Source organism: Tinamus guttatus, unplaced genomic scaffold (assembly GCF_059628265.1).
Source record: "Tinamus guttatus ecotype Peru unplaced genomic scaffold, ASM5962826v1 Tinamus_guttatus_pri_ptg000134l, whole genome shotgun sequence".
Classification (NCBI taxonomy): Eukaryota; Metazoa; Chordata; class Aves; order Tinamiformes; family Tinamidae; genus Tinamus; species Tinamus guttatus.
In genome coordinates this window covers 1,911,476-1,935,443 of record NW_028288668.1, presented here as the reverse complement: position 1 = coordinate 1,935,443, position 23,968 = coordinate 1,911,476, and the positions used below count along the sequence as shown (strand labels likewise).

Genomic DNA, 23,968 nt, shown 5'->3' with positions numbered 1-23,968 from the left:
ACTGCATTTCTCAAGTAAAATGTTAAACTTGGAAAGAACGAGAAAACAATGCACAAAAAATGCACAGAGCAGGAAGTATAAACTTTCCATGGTAAACTTCTTTCATGACTTATTCTCTATGGAACTGCTGTTGGTTTCTATCTTCCCTGTTGAGAGCCAGAGACAAGCCATCGTCACGCTGCCAGACTCACAATCTGTATGCAGCCTGTACCAGCAGAAAGTCTCCTAACAGAGCACCAGCTTACAAGGGAGTTCAACGCTAGAGCTAAGCTGATGACTGCTGCCTAAGAAAAGCGTATCGCATTTCCCCTTTTGCACCTAACAAGACAGAAGAAAGAAGATACGATTATTTCCTTCCTAAAATAGCATCATAGAGCTTTCCAGTTCTCTTGACTTGAATCTCTGTGAAGCCAGCTGCCTGCAGGAGATTGCTGTACTCTGCTGGTGTTCGCTCTTTTCCTTCTGTCTGCACCAACATATTCATTGAATACAGTTGGGTTTCTACAGGACCACTTTTGTCATCATTCAGAAGCGATTCCACCAGCAGCACTGCACCACCTGGTTGAATAAAGACATATAAAACACATGCTGAGCTGTGAGAAGAGGGAGTAATTTTCAGATGAGTTAGGCAGGATCCTAATCTTTAGTTTCAGTAAGAAGCAGCCTCTAAGTCAACACCATAGAAGACAATAAACGACCAACAGCATCAGAGCATCCCTCTGCTTGACTACTTCATATACTTCAGCACCTGAAGTGCATTCACTAAAGTCTGGGGTTGAAATTCTTGTTTCCCACGGCAGAAATCCAAGGAGCTGGGATTACCAGCTTCACTGAAAAAAAACACATTCTATTGGCTTTACTTTCCAAGCTTCAAAGGCTTGATATGGTGCTTAATGGGATTTCTTCTATGACTTATATATCTCAAGACTGCCCTGAGTCCCATTCATGTGCACCTACATATCTGGAAAGGATTTCACATTCCTTGCGTATTCACAGAGAAGGAGACTAAAACTAAAACACAGATATGAGCGTTTGCAATTGAATCTGGCCCTGGCTAGTTCTGCTGGGCATCACTGAAGTGAACGGCTAAATCAAAACACATTTTAACTGAAATTCTACCAGTCAGACTGCTAGTTTAAGACTAATTAAGGCTAATCAGTTTTGCATAACTGATAAATGAGAAACTCCCTGTTTTTCAAGAGTTCACACCTACCCGGTATGCAAGCCTTGTGGACTTTTGCCAGCAGTTGTTTGCATTTGTCATCATCCCAATCATGCAGTATCTTGGATAAAATATAGAGATCAGCTTCTGGAATTGAATCTTTAAAAAAATCTCCTGTAAAGCAAGAGTACATGTATTATAGAAAATTCCGAAATACAGAGGACTGAGTTAAGGAAGTATTTCCAGTTATATTAAGCCCTAAAGATTCTAACTTGACATGTCAATGACTCAAGTTAGTTAAAGTTATTCAGTAAAAGTCCTCTCATAGCACTGTATGTTTTCGTTTGTTTGTTTTGTTCCTTGTCCAGCTTGTAGGAACATTGAAGTGTTTAAATAGCAGTTAATTTGAAATAATCATTGATGCACAAGGAAGCAGTGAAGTTCTCTGATGTCTTCAATTCCATAAAGCAGTAAAAGTAGAGATTCTATAATAGTCTCAGAAAAAAAAAAAAAAAAAAGGGAGAGAGGAGGACTTTTCTCTTAGCTGTGGATGGTTTCATTTTTAAAAAACCTTCAGAAAATACTGAACAACCATAAATCCATAATGCAAAATACAAACCTCACACTTCCTAATATTGGCTACATAGTGATGCGTTTTGCTCAGCACTTGGTACTCAATTCATTCTTTTTTTTCTGCAGCTTGCTTTGTCTCACCCATTCTCACTTCCTTGCATCACTGGCACACGAAGCATTTCCCATATATCTGTCACTTCCTTTCATACACTCTTTTCCTTCCTTTCGCTCGCAAAAACTGAAGCATTAATATGTCAATTCCAACCACTTGGAGGCTTGAAAACATTAAAAAATACATCTCTCTACAACCAGTTCCAAAGACAGTAAAAAGACCATGGCAAGATCTGAAGACCGAACAAAAGGCATTAGACTATCTCACCCATCTCAAAGCATCCAGTGTCTGTGGACTTGAAAATATAATAATTTGACTGGAGAGAGAAAAAATAAATAAATAAAAGCAGCCCTGCTACCCCATATGTTTATCCTTTTCTCTGCACAGGAGAAAAGGGAATGTGTAGGAAGCTTCGTCACACGGCACAGCAGCTGTACACAGTTGCAGGGGCTGTTTTGCAGTGTCCTTGTTCTGCAGAAACTGGCTAATTTGCTGGAGTAAAGAGCACTTGGTGCTTACCTTCGTGGAAAGTGATGCGACGCTCCTCAGAGGGGACAAACCTCTCCTTGGCCACTTGCACAACTTTCGGCAGGTCGTAAATTGTGACTGTTGAGTTTGGGTACACAGAAACACACTCCTGGGCCAAAGCTCCTCCACCTCCTTCAGGGAGAGCAAAGGTCTTCAGTACTGACCCCAAAACCCCCTATGCTGCAATGTGCCCGTGGGGGGATGCCAGCAGTGGTGTATGCAGCCTCCCAGGGTATATTTGTCCCACACCTGCCACCAAGAGGCAGGGAAAAGGGACAAGCGTGGCCATGGCTCTCATGCACCTCCCCAGCCAGACTCTGCCATGGCAGCTGGAAAGGGGAAGATGGAAACAAAGGCCACCAAAGCACACGATGGGAGAGGAGTGGTGGAGCCACGATGGGGACTCTCGTGTCCCTGAATGCTGGCAGTGCTCAGCAGTGCTGGAACAGCAAGGTCCATGGGGTAGGAGGTTGCAGACTGTCTCCTACCCTTCCACCCTAACTGAAGTGGAAGAGGAATAGGGGCTGGCATCAGAGGGATGTACCAAGCATGGAAGGAAAGGAATATCAAAACAGCAAAAGGAGTCATTAATTAGAGTTATTAGATGCTCTGAAGAAAAATATGCAGCTTTTGAATGCTCTCACTATTCTTGTATTTTCCTTTCCAACCCCACCCAAAAAGCAAGCTGACAGGATTCTCAGATATATTCTGCTTTCCATTTCTTTGCACATCCTTTAACTCAGGTGGTATTATGCTTTCCAAAGCTCATAAAACACAACAGTGCAGAGTCTTGTAAGAGAAGATCCACTGACGCTCACCTCCAAGGTCATAAATATGCTTGAAAGTAGAGAGGTCAAATGCAGCAAGAACATCTCTGCCACATATACTCCATATTGAGTTCTGGCCAGCCATGAATTGCAGCATTTCTTCTTCTGATCTGGTATTGCAAACAGAGCATGCAGTAGCTCAAAACGTCCTTGATGATTCTTATCATACAATTCTTATCAATATGTTTAGCTCAAATACTAATCTCATATTCTATTGACACACAATAAATTCTCTTTGCATATAAAATCTACTTTAAGACTTACTGCAATACATTCCTGCATGTGAATAGGGAATTAAGCTTAGCAAAATCCAACAGTGTATGACATGGCTAATTTTGAGGCTTCTGAGAGATTTTTCATTCAACTACCATTGCAATGTGCTCAAATCATCCTGTCATATAATTCTCAGAACAACAATTTCTACTTTTCTATTCAAAATGTAAGAAAGCATCCCAACAACAGATATTTCTAAAAAACAGATGCTGCAAGTTATTTCAGATGAATAGCACTCTCATATCAATGTATTTAATTGCTCTGTGCCATAATTCAAAATAATTATTTCTGCTGTATTAAGAAGAATAAAAATCCTATTTATATACTAGCAATTACCTGTACATTGCTCCGAAAGGGTCCTTAGGTGAAATACCAAAAGCCCTTTCATATTGGTTTCTTCCTTCTCTAAGAGAGCAAAAAAACAACAAAAAGGTATACTGAAGTGGATTTCTTTTTATTTCTCCCTGGAAAATAAGTCTCAAACTTAATTCACAGTTGTACATGGAAGTTACCTTGGGCAAGATATAGGCCAGTCTTTTGTAATAGCTGACACCCTTCTACACCCCCACCTGCCACCCCAGAATTGAGAAAGAAAAATATGTTTTTTGTTTTTTATTTTTGAACAAAAATGTCTGATTCTTCATGAAACCACATCTGGAGTAAAAGGATGAAACCATCCCCATGAATCACGATTCTTAGCTGCACAGACTGTGCCAAATGAGACTCCAGCTCCATATTAACCTACTCTTGTTCTCACTTCCTTCTGCCACAGACATATCCTCACATACAGAAATTTAATTCCTAAATCCTTTCTACCAACAGTAAGTCCCCTGCTCCCAATGCACACATGACAACATAATGACAACAGCACCCTTCAGCCATTGGTAAAAACACCCGCCTCCAAAAACACAGCCACCGTCCTCACATAGCAAAGGAGTGGACAAAAGGCAGCACACACTCACACTTCTCCTTACCTCACAGCATCAGTCAGGTAGTGCCAGCACAAATAGACTGTATTGGAGTAATACATCATAATATGATACTGAGACTTGGGACTAGATTTTGTAAGGTAGAGGTTGGAGATTTCTGTATTTCTGTAGTAAGCTAAAGAGATGAAATGTATATGTTAACTAATATGTATGCTATCACTTTGCCTAGTCTGATATTTATCACCAGCGTGATATTTATCTGACAGCATGATATTTATCACCAAAAGATGCCTACTTGCACATTTAAAAAAAAAAAAAAAAAAAGAAGAAGAGATATACAGCACAGCATACAGAAACAGAAAAGCATCGTGTTTACAGTCAAGCCTTTCAGACATTGTAATCTGATGTAGGCGAGTGATGGTGAAAACTCTGCATTGCCCCAGTCACTGTGAGTAAACACTATCTACTTACACTTACCCTAGCATCAGACATTTCTTTAGGAGAGAGAAAGAGGAAAGTCTTATGATGAGTGTCATTATTTACCTATAAATTTTGCTTTCCAAGAAAGGTCTATGCTCTATTTAACCAAGAAGTCTTTGCAGAAAAGTCTTTTTTTCCTAAATGACAACGTAAGCAAGTGAGGACTCAAGTCCACAGAACATTTCACCCCACCTTACGTCCCCTCTGCATGCACTAAGGTGGGCTCTTTTTCAGACAGATTAACACGCAAAGCACACTGTGGAAACGGCTCTCGCTTCCTCCAGGTCCTCCAGCACTCCAGTGCAGCTCCTGGGGCTGCTCTGGTAGCCTGAAGGAGCAGAAGCGTCAGATCACCCTAGAGCAGCAGCCTGATGTGGAAAGCACACACAGATTCTCCAGGGTTACCCATGCCTTAATTTGACTTGGAACGTGCTCAGAGAAGACATATAAATAGATGCAAAGGCTTGTGCTGCTCTCCTTGATGCCCTTGGACAACTGCTTTATGCCCTAAAACCAGGCAAGAGAACACAAGCCAGAGCAAGACACAAAACACTAGAGCTTTCTTTGCAACTTTAGTCATGTTGGCATTTGCTGCTACTCTTTCAGATGAAGAAGGGCTGCTGCTCCCGAGCAATTAATTCACCTCTCTACGTACATTGGCCTAATCCTGGATCTCCTCTCTCCCAGCACACCTTGCTTAGCTTTGAAAAACATCAGAGCTTTAGGTTTCTTCCCCTTTCTCTGCCATTTTACCTCCTTCTCTTGTCACCTCTACTGCCAATATCTTCAGTCCCACACAGGCATCCAGAAGTCTTTCCATCCCATCGGGGCTGGTACCCAAGCGTGCAGCGATGGCATCTGAAGACAGAGGCTCTCCTGACTCCAGCAACAGATCAAACACTCCCAACTCACAGGCAGTAAACAAAACCTGGAAATAAAGGGGAAGCGAATCAGGAGAAAGGGCCAAAGACAGCTGCATTTCTAACTCTACTGCATTGGGCAAAAATAAAAATCTCTAAATACGCATAGTGATTTTGATGGAAAATTATAATTTCTGTTACCCAAGTCCAGTGATAAAGTTGAAGTTGTTCTAAGAACCAAAAATAATGTGCACAGCTTATAATACCTCAGTCACCAAAGGAAACTGAAAAGAGCACACTACATTTGCAGAGAAACACATTCGAGATTAGGTTTTCTACATAAATGCTCCTGCCTATACCTTAGCTTCAGAGGGCATTCTGACAACCAACCATTTCTCTTGGTCTTTGGCCGCAGAGTACAAGCACAGCACTGTGTACTCTTCTGGCTAAAGATGTAGCATGTATTACAGTGAATCCTGGTGATTCTGCGGTGGCTTGCGATGGAAAGGGTCAATCGTCCTGGGATAAACTCCACACATACCAACTTCCAGAACAAACCTGTAACCTTTGGGCAAACATACCTAACCTAAATGTAGACAGTGAAAATATCCTTCTTTGGCTGCACACAGCCAAAGCCAAACAGCTTTGTGGCAGATAGCTTTCCATACAAATCACCTAAGACACTAAAGAACACAGCAGCTCTAAAATGATTTGGTAACATCCATGAAAGATTCTTTTCCTCTCAGCCAAGAACATCATTCAAGCAGAATCTCAACGCTATTGAGATTATTTCTTGAAACATAATACCAATGTGAATTTGGAATTATTTGGGCACCAGCCTTTCTCCCCAAGCAAGAAGAGTTGTCCTTATCTGTTTTGTGACACTATCCACTGACAGCTCTCACTTTCCTGAAACTTTGAATGAGCAGTATCTGCACACCTCGGCAGAGCAACCCTTCTGTTACCATTTCTACAGGGTTGCAGTAAGGCAAAACAGTAACTATAAGTAAATTGTGAATGAGGAAAAAAAAACAGCAAATTGGAATACGATAAATTTATCTCCTGCTGCATGCACAGACATAAACTCATGCACAAACAACATCAGCAAACATTAAGGAAATAGAAGCTGCTAGTTCTGCCTCTGGCTTAATGAGCATGTCATTATAGCAGCTCATGTTTCCTATACCTGTAAAGGAGGAAATATACAGAAGTTGTCAAGTTCAACCTGCTGCGTAATACATACAGCTAAGCTTGAGAGGGAGAGGAAATCATTCTGTGAGAACATATTTGAAAAGTCATGTTGTTTGAGTGGTATGACACCAGGAAAAAAAAAAAAAAAGGTGTTGCAAGCCAGTCTTCTGTTTCCCATACTCAATAAATGAATAATATAGAAGAATTCCCCCTAGCTAGGTAATCTTGCACAGCTGAGGCAGTCAAAATGTCAAGCGCTCAGCTTGCCGTAACCATTGGTATTTTTAAAGCCTCTAGGAGACAGTGCTTCTACGCATTCAAGCCCCCGAAGTTTAAAGGGGTGACAATAAATGTCAGGACCATTCTCAGCAGCAAGGGTCTCTCTCAAACACTTCTCCTTCCTAAAAACCCCCCATTAAAACAGCTAATTTAAATCCAGTATACAAATAGTATGCTTTCTTGTTGGTGTTCCCCCCTCCCCCCCCGAATATTTACACCAAGGATACTAAGTGAGACCCTTGGCCTTGAACATTTCAGTCTGAGACATCTATCCAATACTGATATTTCTTACCTTTGAGACTAAAAATCCGTTGGTGTATTGGAACAGGATTTGAGGATAGTCAAGGTCTTTCGTGGAACCCATCTTCTTTCTGCACTGAGGCACAGATCCTCTCGTCCTCTTATTTAAATAAGCTTCTTTGCACCAAGCAGGGAGCACACCAGGTGATCCACTTAATCTTATTGTTTCTGAGAAACCCACCAGTTACTTATTCCTAGTTACCATTAGCTAAGTTTTGGGGCTTCAGTGGGTTCTTCTGCTAGGTTCCATTCCTCTTTCTTTGGATCCTTGGTCCTCAAGTACAGGCCTCAAGAAGCAGCACAGATTAAAGCAGTATCATCAGTTTGGTGGCTAACTACCACTCTACTACTTCAGAAAAAAATGCAAGCTTATACTAAGGAAAGAAGAAATCATTGCAAAACAGCACCAAGAACTTAAATCAGGCACAATGCAATGTCAGAGTATCTAAACCAAAGGACGGCCTCCTTCTGGACTTATTCAAAGCAGCTTTTCTCAGCAGGGCTCGTATCTGGGAGCTAAAAAAGGTCTTTGACTAGAGATCCTTACATACATCAGCCAGTCCAATGACACCAGAGGGATGAAGACAATTTGGCAACATACTTCTTCACATAGAACTTACACAGTTCATGAGGGCTAAGAAGGAGGGAATATCAGCTCCTTTGCAAACAGTCGTGGCACTGCCCATCAAACCTGTCTCAGCTCAGAGCAAGCTAACTCAAATCAACCTTCCCTCACCACAGACTGGCGGCATATGAACAGCAGTTACTTTGACCTACTTACAACACAGAGACACACTGAGCCTTGAGATGGTGCGTCCAAGGCCTCAGACTTTACCCCTGCAAGAAAGACTGAACTACTACAGAGTTAGTAGGACTCATGGCCAAACGAAGCCCTGAGCTGACAGTCCAGACAAGGAGATGGAAAAGATGACCCTATGCCACCATAATCAGGGCCAAACTGAAACTTGCTGTGACATGAACAGCTGTAGGTGACCCTGGCACAGCAGCCATTCCCCGGAGAAGCTAAGAGAATCCATTCACAGTGCTGTACTCCTGCAGCAACTGAATTTGTTCTGACAACTTTCAATCAGGTAGTGTCTACTAGGAATTAAATCTGCCTTTCCTCCCTTTCCATATTTTCCAGGTGTTTCCCCACATAGAGTCTTAAAAGGCAATGCTTATAAGATGGCTGGCAGTGGTGGCAGCCAGGGATGTCATACTTGTGATTTCCCTTTTTTTTTTTTTTTTTTTTTTTTGGCAAAGCAGTGTGTAAAGATAGTGTTCTACATTTTACAAGGCAGAGGCTTGTTCCCCTTCCTTCCAAAACTAACGAGGAGCATGGAGAAAGTGCTTGTGGGGAAAGAATGAAATGACTGACAAGTTCTAGATGGGGATTCAAGTTAATCCGAGAATGGCTTACTCTTCATGGAGAACATGCCTAACAAGTATTTTGTCAGAAACTTAGTACCTTAAATTACTTTCACTAGACCTCTCTGCCATACTATTCATTATTCATGTGGTTTCCCGTGTTACCAAAGTACTAAGTCTGAACATTAAAACATTACAGCAAACCCCAAACTGTAAAAACATTTAGAATAATATAGGCAGTAGTAATATAATTGCAGGTTAACTAATGGAACATACTTCACAGTTCTGTGCAGTTTAGATGCTAATATTCCATCTATTTTGTACCGTGGGTCCTGGAGATCACAATTCTCTCTAAGAGTGATTGTGAAATCTGTGCTTCACTCATTGCTCACATTGCACTTAATGAGACAAGGTTTCCCTGAAGGTAAAACCTAGACTTGTGGTTCAAGTGCATACCTGCGTTTATAAGGGATCTCCTCCCTACCTACACCCGTGTGTCCTTAAGAATAAATTGTTCTTAAATTAAAAATCATTGGCCAAAATCTCAGAAAGATGAAAAAAAGGCCAGTTCTGCAACTCTGCCTGTTACTGAGAAACATCACAGCAAATTGCTGGAATTTTGCACAATAAAGGCCATCAGCTGAACCAGAAGCAAATGCTCTCAGAACTAAAGTACAGATTTGTCTTCGCTTGAACCGAAGCAAACAACTCCATGAAGAGCTAGCTGCTGCTCGCCAGCTTTTAGACTGCTTTCTTCAAATAGTTCAGCCACAGAGGCATAATCAGATATTACAGTGACATTTAGTACAGCTGCATTAGAGAATAATCTAAGTATGAAAATGCTCAACCCTTAATTCCTATAGCTTTGTCTAAATAACCGGGTAGTTAAGTACACAATTAATAGACTGGGGTGTCCCTGCAGGGCACAAATTCACTTTGCTTAAGAATAAGGTATAGGATAAGGGAGGCTCTGGTTATAAAATGACCACACAGTTGATTAAACCCGCTTGAAGTACTTTTTCATTATGACTAAATCTGTCTGTGGAGGACATCAGATGTAATCAGCTAATGGGATTACTACCAGTAGTGAGATGCAGAGGAGGAAGGTTGCAGATAAACCACACCAGGCTGATGAGAAGCCACACATACTGTGTTGCCGTTCCCAAATAAACTGTTGCCGGGGCTTAAAGTCTAAGCTTCTTTTAATCTACAAATGCATTGGTGAAGATGAAATTGCAATCAATTTATTTCTCTGAAAACTCCATCAAGATTTTCTGTCATAGTATTTAAATCACGCACAATCTAAAGCACTTTATTATAGCTCCAAGGTTCTGTTTTGATGATTGAACCCATCTTTCCTTCAGTGACTCAAGTGCTTCAGTGACTACAAACAAATATTACACAAGAAATAATTCCATCATTTTTGCATATTACAAAGGCAAAAAATATGTAGAAACAAAGATTCAAAGTGGAATTAATGTGCCTGCTGGTGAGAAATGACAAATAACACCACATTTTTATATATGTAATTTTCCCTATGAACAATGAGGACAAATCTCAGGGAAGTAACTAGGATAATGAGTTTCAATAAGGTCAGTATGGAAATGGTTATGCCCACTATAATTACAAAGCCTCTAAATATGCTCAGGGTAAATTAGCTGCAAGTTAGTCAAAAAAAATCATAAAGATAATTCAGTCTGGGCCTTTTTTAAAAAAGGATCCTAACAAGTCCAATTACTCAGTATCATATTTTTCTTTGGCATAGGGTGTCCAGTTTGTACAAATGTTTCATTTTCTTCTTTACAGTCTTTATCATGTTTCACAATAGATGTTTTCCCTAGGAATATGAGTATAGTGTCTCTTAGATTTTGAGACTGATTTTAGTTTTGGCACTTACATGGCACATACTACTGGCAGCCATTTGGAGCAGGCGGAAAGTCCCATATTCGCACCTCAATCTCTGAAAAAATCCTTCCTTGGCTTCAGTTCTCCCTTTAATAAGAACTGAATGTCTCAAGAGTGATGTCCCTGCAGCCCTTTTTGCCTTGGTAGCCCCTCTCGGGGGTTTGCTACAGTCCTGTGCTGCTTGCGAGCCACATCTGGTGCAGTGACAGGAGGAGACTTTGCCAGCCCTTCTCTTCAGCAGTTAAAGCAGAAAGCCTTGAGCACTTCCTGGCACTAGGCAATTCCTTGGAGCACTTACACACATGTGAGAACTCTACTCGGAACTGCAGGGAAGACCCAGGTGACCGACTCTGTCAGGCACTCAGTTGGGAGATGCAGTGGGCTAGGGAGAAGCGACTGTAGCACCCCAAGAAGGTTATCCCTACATATTGCCCTACAAACAAGTGAGCTTCAAAGATAGCACTCCTGAGCATCGTGCCCAGACCAGGTTTGTCCAGAGGTCACGTTGCAGCCGCTGCAGCTCAGAGAGACTAGTTTTGATATCAATTCAAAATGAATATAACCAGGCCATCTAGGGCCTGCAGAAATTCTTTAATCTACCTCCATAGCAAAGCATTTGTATGAGATAATCTATGAATTTGTTGTGAAGCAGCAGGATATGCATTTTGGGGATAAGGCATGTGAGGGAGAACAAGACTGAGTGCATTTTCTGTATCAGGATTAACAAAAAACTGCGCATATAATTTGAACAAGCCTTGAGAACACAGTACCACACCAAGTACAAAAAACAGCAAGATAGTTACTTTAAGAAAACAATAAAATGATACTTACTCATGTAGGAATATGAGAGAGGTCATTTCTGCATATGCAGTTCTGAAGTAAGGATTAAGTGCAGCTTGTTCCATTGCTCCTTTACATACTCTCTACAGAACATCTCTGCAAATCTGTTGTGCAAAATACTCTGCAAATAACACATCCGTAGGATCAACAGAATGTAGTATAAGCTGAAGGAAATGGGTGTTGCATCCAAATTATAACCAGTCCTTAAAAGTGGGATACCAGAACAAAATTACAATGAAATGATGCATAGGTGTATAGCAATGCAAGACACCATTAGTAAATTCTGCTAAATCAGTTAGCACGTAAGGCACCTGCCAGACTAGGTTGCTTAACTGCTCCCTTGCACAGAACATAACAACTCTGCCTATGCTATCAAACATGAGAAGCTGCAATAGTTTCTTACACAGTCCTGCTCAAGTACTTACTCAAGTACTGCCATAAAGTCACCACCAGTCTGATATCCAGAGAGCATGGCCAGTGAAGACCTATCAAGTTGGTTTTGCACCGTTTGGTTCCCTGGGACAATCCTGTGTTGGTAAGTTTGGGAGTAGCTTTACAGCTACTTAACAAAATTTACATCTCAAACAAATTACTTTCAAACAATTTTCAAGATGGAACTACCAGATAACATATCTAGTGTTATATTAGCACACCTGAATTCTACATATACCCCTGTCCTAGGTCATTAAGTAACCTACTCTACAAAAGTAACGATAAATTAGAAAAAAAAATGGATACAGTCATGACTTCAGTAACTACACTACTTGTGTTGGCTGTTGGCTTATACTCTTCAGCATGCTTCTCCATTGCTTCTCAGAGAAAAGGACCCTACCAAAGAACGGCCCTGAACTTTACCAGCATCAAAAGTTGGCCTTCAAATAAGGTAAGAGAATGAAATGGCAGGTACATCTGCCTGAACACAGAGTAAGGAGCTGGCAACCCTGGGAGCCTGTGGTAGGTGAAGAGGTACAGATTTTGAAAGTGAGAAGAAAAAATGAATTCACTTATGTGACTTGCAGGAAATCCTCAGTATAAGTAATTCCACCAAAAGCATTAAGCATCTTCAGGGAGCTCTTCCCCCATTTCTATCCAGCACTCCTGTGGCTTCCCATGTCTTCAGTCAAGATGAAAGCAGTGAAAGCAGACTCCAACTTTTCAACTAACAGAGGGTGAGGAAGCAAGTATTTACAGTCCTGCTCACCCAGACCCTTGATTTTCTGATACAAACTGTGAATAAATACGTGCTCCTAGTTACTCCTCAGGAAAAGATACCTGAATATTGAAAGACAAATGGCATAAGATATGTCAATTTGATGCAATGAAAAAAAAAGTATATGCAGCCACATACTTATACTTTATACACAGACCAAGACATTAACTGAGAATAAAAATGGTCTATGAGGATTAAATAACCAAATAACCCACATAAATTACCTAGATATCTTTGCAGACACTCTTTAATAGTTCAATTTCTAGTGGCTAACAGGCTTAAAGCAAAGTTACCAAAGTAGCCACAGGTGCCAGGAAGGCTGTCTAATACCCAACCACGTCAACATGAGCTCAATGTTTTAAAATTATTTGCTCTTTTGCTTTGTCTTTGGTATTAAGGAAGGTCTTTGGTATTAATTAAGGAAGTTGAAGAGTGTAAGGTTTAGCAGCTAATACTTATTAGTTGCAAAACCTTACACTTTAACGTCATTAATTCATAGCAGAACCTGTGACTGCTACACTCTAAGTGCTAAAAATTTACCAAATAAAATACTCAGTTGTGTGAATTACCTGAACTGGCTCATTAATTAGACCAATGTTTGCTGATTGGAGTTTGAAGTCCTTTTCAAAAAGGACATTATTTTAAAGTGACTAAGATGTCTAGGAACAGAAATTAAATATCTATGTTTTTCTATGAAGTCAAAGTAACTTAACAGACCTATACGGAAGTGGAGAAAAAAAAATGCACCAAGCCCTGCCATCCCCCCAACATATACTAAGGAAACTGTTGGATTTTTCCAGAAAGACTTGTGAGTACTTTCTGGCCACTGCCACCACCTTAGTGGCTCCCACATCTGGGCAGTGACACAATGCAGACATTCATGTCTGCATTCCAAACATCATAGAGTAGAGTCTCCCTTGTTGCTTTCATCAAGTTTATTTTGCCTCAAGAACACCATCAAGTCAATTTTCCCACCCAGGGGAATAATCTGAAATACTAAACAAGTAAGGCTCCTAATTCTGAGCTCAGAGACATTGCTTTGACAGTCATGCTAGTCCCCAGCAGGGCTGCAGGGGGAATGAGGCACCTTTTTCATACCTGGTATTTGGACGAGAAGGTAACCGGACAGCGTGGCAGGATTTAAAAGCAGAACTAAGCAGCATCACAAACAGGTGCTCCAGCAGCCTTATCAAGAACTCACAACAAACAGTAGATTGGATTTTAGCTTAATTATTACCAAAGATGAACTTAGGATCAGGCAGATAGCATTTTAATATTTTAACAAAGATTGTAGAAACATGAGCCCTCCATAAAAGGAAACTCGAGCAGCTAAGGATGTAGAAATGATTAGATAAATCAATCCAGGTCTCAGCCTCCAAGATACCAGTGCAGTTAGATACCAAATACAGACATCTAAGAAAGCTTGAAAAGTCATAAAAATGGTGGGCTTTAAAGAATGAGAATACAATATCTACCTTTCTTTCTGCAGCTCAAGACTACAAAGACTTCGGCAATATAATCTATTAAGAAATAAACCTGTATAGGATTCAGCAAGACCACCACAGCCAAACTCAGCCAGCTGGGAACAAAGCTGAGCAAGATGTGCTGCTTAGGCACTACAGGAAGGGGATGCATCCTGATTTTTTGCATCAGTGTGAGGAAAACGGCATTTGAAGCCTGTAAGCAAAAAACACACAACCTGCCAAATCAGTGTTTGACATAGATGTCCATCACAGGACTAATAAGAGTGGTAGAGACCGATTCTTTAAACATGCTGAAGTGATTTTTTCAAGAAACACCAAGCAGATTTTCATACGATACTTCCACAGATTTTAATATATATGAAAACAGACATTTCAATTCATTGGAAACAGTTTTTTTTTTTTAATTTTACCATAAAAAGGCAAAATAAACTCTTTCGCTATAATGTTATAGATTTTAATATTCCTGAGCTGCATTTTAGAAGCAAAAGTATTTTTAAATGGATTTAACAAGACATACTGCAGCCTTACTTTCCAATACCCCAAGTAAAAATAATTTAGCAAGAAGGCCCCTTTCAAAAGGTAATTGCTAGCTTTGTATGTACCTGTGACTCTCTGCCATCTGAAGTAATTAGAAAGCCAAATATGTCAAGAAAATAACAGAATAACTTTTCAACCATTTTACCACTACTTTCATACATCACGTGGCTTTCTTGCATGGAAATAATTATTATATAAATGGCATTACATTCCAGAATAATCTGGGCCACAAAGTTTGGCATCATACAGATAAATGAAAGAATCGTATCAGTTTAAAAGATATCCTCTGCATCTTTATAGTCAATTTTAAGAACTACACAAAAGTACAGCTCACGAGCTCAATCAGCAAAACCTCTACTTTGTTGCATGTGATTTCCTTGAGTGCACCAGAAAGCATTTTATGTTAAACCTGTGTGTATGTAATAGCTTGTCATGCTTGGAGTTCCAAAACTGCCACCATGTACCTCCTGATTCCAATTAGGTGATGAAGAGATGAAAAGCTAAATGAACTAAAGAAAAAGATTTTTAAAATTGAAAATGAAGAAAACAGGTCAGCTTTTAGCTCTACAGGAACTCAATCAAGTACAGATAGCTATACCTACATTATGGGAAAAAAAAAAAAAAGAAAGAGACAAGAAAGCACAACGAATCTTCAACAGAATCAGGCATCTATTTTCTTGGTGTCAGGAACTAGATGCAGGTTAGACGCTGGTTGAAACAAATGTTTTCTATAGTAGTCACACCAATGAGGTCTGGTTTACATCTTTCTGGCCCTTAAGTCCAACCACAGCCTTTCCAAGCAGCTGAGGCCTTTACTACCCGCTCCAGGGCCTCCTTTGCTCACCCAGCGATCAACTCCGATATCTGCGTTTCTTGCTCACGCTTCGGCGACTGCGACTCCTCTCCCTCCTGTCCCTTCTGCGCTCCCTGCTGCGAGATCTCCTGTAACGGGAACGCCTCGGGCTTACGCTTCGGCGGCGAGGGCTATAGCTTCGGCGAGGGCTGTAACTTCTGCTAGAGTGTCTATAACACCTCCTTTCTTTCCTGCGCTTTTCATCCTGATAACTTGCGTCTCTTCTGTGCCTGCTCCTCTCTCTTCTACCCTTACTGTCATCAGTGTTCACGCTGCTACACGAACGGCTCTTTCTCCTCCGTGACTCTGTGCTCCGTTTGCCCTGCTCACAGCGCGAGTCCTTCCTGCAGGGATTCTGGTTGTAGCCAGAGACGCTCTTCTGCTGCCGGTTATTGGCAGGAACACACGAGAGCACTCCTGAACTTCGTTTCTCCGAACACCTCTCAGACTCTGTGGTGTGAAGTTTCTGGCCTTCTTTGACATGACCTCTGTCATCAACATCGCCATTCAAGTACTTGCATTGAGTATTTACACCCTCAGGGGATGCTGCTTTTCTCTGACAGCCTGGAGCTGGCTTCCCTTCAACAGTTTGTCCCGAGGTAGAAGTGATGCAGCTGGACGACACAGTGTGGGGAACAGCACCAGCAGTTTTTAGCATACCAGACTGAGATGCTTCCGTTTCCTCTTTGTTTTGAAGAGCTGCATCCATTTTCTTGCTCAGAAGATTGTTTAGCAGTTTCTCTCTCAGTTCCTTTTCTTTTCTCTGCAGTCCCAGTGCTCTCTCTTTTTCCTCTTCCACACGTCTAAGCTCAGCCTCCTGTAGTTTTCGTCTCTCCTCCAACTCCTGAAGACGGATCTTTTCTTCATTTTGTTCCTGCTCCAAGAGCTTTACTGTCTGAAAGACAATCAAAAGGAAAGTCAGAGTAAATAAGCCTTTGTAAACCTACTGTTTCTTCCACAGTTGCACCAGCAGTAATCTGTCAAGAAAAGAAAATCCTACATAAAACACCTAAGACTCGAAATAAAATAATCTCCTTCCTCTCCAAGAAAAAAAAAAAAAAGAACACTCTAACATAAAAAAGCTGTAAGATGAAACATTAATTCACAATGTCTTTTAAGTGTTAAATTCTCTCACGGTTTCACAATACAAAGATTAGGAGCCGTAAGTTTTATCTGACAAGTATAACAGATAAGCTGGAAAACATGTCAGTGAAGTACTGAAACACATTTCTCCGGGTCAACACTTTTAAATTTAAGATTTTTTTTAGTCAAATTTTGACCATTATATTCTCTTAAAGCTCAGCAATCTGGGATTCACAGACTACTTTACAGTGTGATCTTAGAAAGTAAAAATTCAACACATACATATCGTACAGAAATTGGTTCTCATTTTGTTAACCACTTTAGAAAGTCACGATACTAAAAAAAAAAAAAAAAATTAATCTGCCCCTGTAAAACTGGCTCAGTGCAATATTAATATTAATGTGTTGATAAAAGACACGACTGCTTTATCAAACAGTTTTCTTTTGCAGCTGGAAAGTTACAACAGCTGCAGAGTATTTCTGCCCTCTCCCTGCATATAACCAAGCATACAGCACCATGAGCTTGAATTTGAAACTATTTCTGAGATACACTGGCATGCAGGATTGATTCTCAATAAAAATTAAAGCTGAGGCTTTGAAGGGTAATTCAGAAGTCTGTGAGAGCAAGCAATATAGCTATCTTTTGCTACCACCTTTCACATTACTACCAAAAATACCTGACACGCATTACACTACCTCAATATGACTTGGAAGTCATAATCAAATTATTCTGTTCTAGTGAAAACTAACAGTAGTTCCAGTAGAGAAAAAGGATTGTAACATTCAAAGCATTAGCTGGAAGTATTTTTTGCAGAGAAAAGCATGTTTTGCATATTTTGAAGCATCAACTAATGAAACTTCATTCTACTTGGAAAGAGTAGTTAATGGAACTGCTGAAGGCCACAAGGAAAACAATATCAAAACGTATATTGCAAGTTTCATATCTTACCCTCTGTGCTTAGTTCACTTTACTATGTTTATACATTCTTATTCTGGTCTTAAGAACAAGCCTGATAATTAGGTTACATGCTGAAAAATATTATTCAGGACAATAGGTTCAAACTCGCTCTTCACTTGCTGTACTTGTGCATCTTTTACAAATGGAGAAATACTGTTTCATTGTAGAGTTTTGAATTTGTGGTCTAAGGAATAGCAACTGGAAGGTACTAAATCTGCTCTCTAATAAATAGCACTCTCCCTGCTCCTCCCCCAAGTCAGTAAAGGCTTTGTTCTGGGGGGTTCTTCATTAGCTTCTGAAATAGATATTGAAGTTACCTTTGCCCTGCTTAGCAGTTCTGCAATTAGTCTAATGGACTGCAGATTTCTCTGAGCTAAGAGGAGCTTCCTTTCTTCTAGCTTGATCTTCTCCTGCAGTTTTTTCTGCTCTTCAGCTTGTATTTTTTCAAGTTGTTTTTTGTTTCTTCTAACTTCACGATCTTTCTGTTTCTGCTCTCTCTTGCGCAACTTTTCTTCTCTTTTTTTCTCTTTCTCATACTCTTCAAGCTCTCTTTGCTTCCTAAAAAAAAAGGAAGAGATTCATATTTTTACTTTTTAACAGCTACACATGATGTTGAAATAAATATTGTCAGCCTGACAACACTTAAAAAGAAGTTATAACCCAAACATGAAACATGGCTAAAAAAAAAAAAAAAAAAACCAACACAACACCCTTTTTTGTCTCCAGCCAATTAGACCACAGTGACGAATTGGGAATCAATCATCAAGGGGATAATTAAAAACAAAGTTAACTAACAGGTGGGGTGCTGTTTATTTCAGTCAGCAAGACAAATGGAGAGCTTAAGCAGAAGAGCAGGTTTTTTAAGATCAAGGGTAGAATGATACAAGTCCTAATAATATTCAGTCCTAATAATAATGTAGTTGAAGCTTTCTAACTGAACATAAGTCCAGTGATAATCTAAATAATATTATTGAGAAAATAATTTTGCTTCAATACGAAGGTTAACATCACATTTTCTAAAAATGTTTAATATTTAAACCTAAGCAACGAGAATTTGTTTCAGAGGCTGTATGGGGTCCGGTTGCCCTGATCTGTACAATTTGCTCCGTTCAAATTTAGGTTCTGAGCATCTGTCTTACAACATCTGCACATTCACATATACTTTCTTAAAGTAACAAGTGCTTATATGCCATTGCTCTCCTAGAAAAACATCAATGTCGCCAGCAAATAGGCTTTATAAAAAGACCAGTCTAGTAAGTTACTTACTAGTGGAACTAGTGCATCATTTTCTACTTTCCATTTACAATGCATATTTTCTTCAGAACTATCTATTACATAATCTTCCAGCTCTTGGAATTTCATCTACACACACATAAAAAGTTTTTTAAAAAACTCTTGTTTACAATTTGCTTATGTCTAAGTCTGGTAAACCCTGAAGTATTTTCATCAAAAGGATCGCACTGTTCTCACTCAGTTAAATGCCTCACTTCAGCAACTGTTGCAGAACTGAGCTTAGGGATACAGCAGCTTCCAAGCAGTGAAGCTTTCAACCACTGCAGTGTATAGTCTTGCAGCCTCAGAAATCCAGCACCATCCAAGGCTGGAACTGGACTCCTCTCATCCACACACTTAGCCCCTCCAGGTGAGGCAGGAACAGTTAATGGGACAACGCATGGAAGTTTGTGCTGCTGCTACCCGCACAGAACTTTCCGACGTATAAAAGATTTCAGCCTTAAGAGCTGCTAGCGTTACTGAACTCACTTCAAAAAAAGAAAATTGAATTAATCTATTATAAACATATCCTATTTTGCAGAAGTAATATGCTTGTAAGACTTGCATCACCAGGACAGTTAAGTTTGTTTTCTGTAACTTGTCAGTAGCTAAGCCATATTTGCACATGAATTAGCAAAGTACCACAGTCACTAGTCAATAAAAATCCCCATAAACCTTTGATTTTTTAATGCGACCCAGAAGCAAGCAGCAATCTCATGATCTATTTGTCACATGGCAAGAATGTAGATTATGACTTATGAGCTTCTCTCTTGGATATAGTGAAAAAGTGACATTCTGATTTTTCTGAGGAAATGAACAATTGTCTTCTCCCCACCCCTCCCCTCCTTTTTCTTCAAACTGCTTCCTGCATAAATGGCGATATAAAAATGCAGATATTAGCCAGTACCTTTAATAAGACAAACTAAATGAGTTTTAAAACTGTTCGTAAATATATTTTCCAAAATTACTCGTTTTACTCTAACACTCAAAAGGCCACTAGGACAATGAGTCACTTTGCATGTAACTACTAGAAAACACAGAAAACAAGTCCACAGCTATTAGATACAAGTGTAGTTGTAAGAAAATATGTGCAAGAGATAACAAGAAATTTTTGAGAATTAAAAGCCTGACTTTTGATATTAAGTTTCATTAAAAGGTATTTCTGAATCAGAGAACAGATGACTTGGACTTTCTCTTTACTATACTGAAATTATACTTTCTTAAATTAAATATATTTTCTACTAGGACAAGCAAGATAAAAGGATCTATCCTCAAAGATGACTGTGATTTTCACTTATTAAAGAAAATTGTGAAAAGTTAATTGTGAACACTTGCTTATCTCACTGGTTCCAGATCTGCAATATTTTCATTTCACCTAACACTAGACTACTACTATCTATTAACTCAAATTAATACTGTCATCTTTATTTGCTTCCTATAATTAGTTTTGTAACATGGGCTTTCAGAAAACTTTAAAGATGACAACTTCCTTTGAAAAGAAAAGTTTCATACTACGACGTCCATCCTTATGTATTCACGGCATCATTAAGAAAGCATGCTTTATTACAAAAAAAACCTTCAAATAGTAGTAAGCAACAATTACCTTTCTTCTTCCTTCTGTTTTTCCTCAGCTTCTTTCTCTCTACGTTTTTGCTCTTCTCTCTGTTTTTCAAGCTCTTGAAGCTTTTGCCTTTCAAGCTGGCGCTTCTTGATTGATGCGTCACTCAGGTGTTTTGTTGAATCAAAAGAAACCTTTATAGAGCAAAATTCAAACCCATGTTTAGTTGACAAAAACAAAAAAACAAAAATAAAAGCATTACAATGACCATATCTTTATCTAGTAGAAAGGTATCCAAGCCACAGGACAGGACACTGTACCATCAGAAATAGAAGCTGGGCCTTCCAGAACCTAAGGGTGCTCCTTGGCCCAGTTTGGCCACACACTGGACCACAGCACCCAGCTCACTCCCTGTGTCCTGGTTCCCCATACTAGATATAGATACCACCTACGTGCAGGCAGGCAGGGATCCATAGGCCCACAGGACCCAAATCAGTAGAAGATATGAACTACAGGCTGCAGCACTGGGAGTACATCCTCCACAGTTTAATTAGCTCAGACTGTACCTTAAAGGGTGTTCCACTAACAGGCAAAAGGACCAACAGAGAGAGCAGAGTTGGAAGGGTCACACAGCGCTGTATCCTTGTATGAAGGAAATCTGTCCGGACAGTGTTGTCACGAACATTTCCCTCTCCCTCATATCAATTCCCAAGGCAGCTGCCATGAAGACATTCCTCCTCCTGCACAGGCAAACTCAACTGGGAAACCCTGATCCAGTGCATGCAAATGACAGTCACATCCTCTTGAAAGTAAGAAAGTTGAGGTCTAAAGATTTTCTATGCTCCAAGTGACAAGCTTTGTATCAAGATAAAAGATTATACTATCTTCTTACACTTAATAATACTAAATTTATAATTTTATATAATGCTATAATAATGTAAAACTTAATATAAAAAGTATTTACATGTCAACATATTACAAAAAAAAAAAAAAAAAAGTCAAGCTTTTTCCTGAAAAACATTTCCTGATTTCTGATTTGATGAATGACTACTAAGCCCCCTGAAACAAGTAAGCAAACATTTCACTCAACTGATACGTAACTGGGTGGACAATCTCCAAGCATGTGAGAGCAAGTCTTCTTTAGGCCATACTTTCATAGACATTACATCAGAAGAGACCGTGTTGTCCTCTCCTGTCATAGTTCTGCTTTCTAAGACAATGGGATTACATAAAAAAAGAGAAGATCTGGAGACCTATGTATATAAGTATTATGAATTCAACATACTGGACTCACAGGAAACTGCTACACTTCAACACGTGATTTTTTTTTTCTTTTCTTCACAAGAAGCAGAGCGATCATGATTAATGGTGTCTCCCAGAGGTCTTAAGACACCACAGGCTATTAAATGTGAGGATGTTGACATGTGTCTGGTAGACCCCAATTCCAACGCAGAAGGCTGTGATTTTCTCCCCCAGAGCTTCCACTTGTGGTGTGCACAAGAGAAAAACTCAAGCCAGTCAGCCTTTTAGCAAAACAAGCCTGAACTTGTTCAGAATTAAAGCTTTTTAGTAAAATGACAATACTGACAGGTACGTATTCGTTTTCAAAAAACACTAATCATGTAGTTTAATAAGTCACATTCATATATTTGGTCCCCTCACTGAGCAAAACTCTCCCATAAGAACGACAACAAAAAAAAATCCCAACCCACTCATTTTATGTCTAACAGAACATATTTTTCTTTCTTCTATCTCCTTTTAGCATTTTATTATGGCTGTTTCACGGGACCTGAGCTGTACTTGTTCTTTAACATGGGTTACCACGTAAGAGCCTGCAGTTCTCACCTTTATATTGCAAGCTACTGCTTTGCCATCGTCGCCTTTGTACATCAGCTTCATCCCTCGCAGGGCGTTCATGGCCTTAATGAAACCCGCGTATTCCCGGTACTGAACGTAAGCCTCAAAGTTTAAGTGGCCTCCAAAACTGAACGTGTGGAAATTTCTGCCAGTCATTTCTTCTCTATAAGGGTCCAGCATAGGTATGTCCACATTACGTATCTCTCCGAATTTGCTGAAGACTTTTATAAGAATTTCTTCGTTGGGCTTTTCTGAGCCAGAATCCTTTGCTGCAAACCACTTGCAAGGTAAGCCCTCCAAGTGAATAGTATCTGGTCTTTCCCCTGGCAAAGTCTCATTCATATCTTTTGCATCACGAAAGAACGAGTCCCAGTCATGTCTGGTAGGAAAGTCAATCTTATACTCTGCGGCACGCACTTTTAAAATATCAGAGAAACCACTCAGTTTTATTGTTTTGCCATCAAGGCAGGCCAGAAAAGACTTCACCAAACTTTTGTTTTCTACCTCCCCTTCAAAGCGGATGAAATCCATCGTGCTTTTAGAAATCCGCAGAGTGGAAAACTGGTGCGTTTGCACCATCCCTTTCAGCCTTTCCATCACTTCCCAGTTCGAAATGGATTTTCCTGGTTGTTTCAGCTGAGGAAGTGCCACGCTGATGGTCATTTTTGTAATGGGCTTGAGGTACAACCCACACGGAGCACACAGCTCAACAGCTTCTGACGTATCATGAACTATCGTTGCAGCAGCCATAACAGAGAAAAAGCATAGGGTCAAAAGAATAAAAATGCAAAATTTAAGTTGCAAGCCGTAAAGTGACAAATAAAACAGCATTCATCCATAAAGAACTAAATTCCCTGGACACTTAACCATTACCAAGTAAAAGCAATGCCTCCTGAAATAAAAGTCAATCAGCGAGTTAAAACTGGGGAGCAGGAACATCTTATGTTACTTTAAAACCATCTGAGCCAATGAATAATTAAATCTCACTAGGGCCTCAGGAAAAACAAAGCAATAAAAGACCCCAGAAGCTGATGAGTCTAGGAACGCATGGGGCTGGCAGGCGCCGGCTCAGAAGCAGCTCCCTCTTTGCAGGAGGCAGACGCGGCAGGGTCGATGTCACACGGCCTTGCAGCCCGCCCAGACCCGCGGGCTCTCGGTGCTCCGCACAGTACAGGGACTCGTCAGGCACCTGCAGGGAGAGAAGGCACCGCTTATTCCTGCCTATTCCTCCTTATTCCAGATTATTTGACAGGCCCCGCTGCGCCGCGAGGCTCGGGGCCCTCCAGGCCTCGCTGAGCGTCGTCGGGAGCCACTGAGCAACCCGGCTGCGCAACCGACCGGCCGCGCAGGGGCCGCCTCCCTCGCCGCTTTCCGGGGCTTGCGGAGGCCGCGGAGCCCCGCAGAGCCTCCCTAGCGGTAGTGGAACCGCCCCGAGCCCGCGCGGGACCCACCGCAGCGAGGCCCACGGCCAACCGCCGCCACCGGCTCCCGTCCCCCCGCTGCCGCTGGGCCCGCTTCCGCTTCCGGGAG

At 40.5% G+C, this 23,968-nt stretch overlaps 2 protein-coding genes across 2 annotated transcripts; both read right to left on the bottom strand.

Moving 5' to 3' along the window:
* Nucleotides 1-226: 226 nt before the first annotated feature.
* On the bottom strand, nucleotides 227-7,725 carry ASMT (acetylserotonin O-methyltransferase). Its single transcript, XM_010217691.2, has 8 exons — nucleotides 7,507-7,725; nucleotides 5,638-5,812; nucleotides 4,450-4,579; nucleotides 3,812-3,880; nucleotides 3,194-3,312; nucleotides 2,367-2,507; nucleotides 1,214-1,336; nucleotides 227-558 (listed from the first exon to the last, which is right to left on the bottom strand). The coding sequence occupies exons 1-8, from the start codon at nucleotides 7,576-7,578 to the stop codon at nucleotides 347-349; spliced, it is 1,041 nt and encodes a 346-aa protein (XP_010215993.2). The 5' UTR covers nucleotides 7,579-7,725; the 3' UTR covers nucleotides 227-346.
* A 7,034-nt stretch (nucleotides 7,726-14,759) lies between these two features.
* Nucleotides 14,760-23,455, bottom strand: AKAP17A (A-kinase anchoring protein 17A). Its single transcript, XM_010217692.2, has 4 exons — nucleotides 22,427-23,455; nucleotides 20,627-20,775; nucleotides 18,069-18,309; nucleotides 14,760-16,606 (listed from the first exon to the last, which is right to left on the bottom strand). The coding sequence occupies exons 1-4, from the start codon at nucleotides 23,267-23,269 to the stop codon at nucleotides 15,710-15,712; spliced, it is 2,130 nt and encodes a 709-aa protein (XP_010215994.2). The 5' UTR covers nucleotides 23,270-23,455; the 3' UTR covers nucleotides 14,760-15,709.
* Nucleotides 23,456-23,968: the final 513 nt, after the last annotated feature.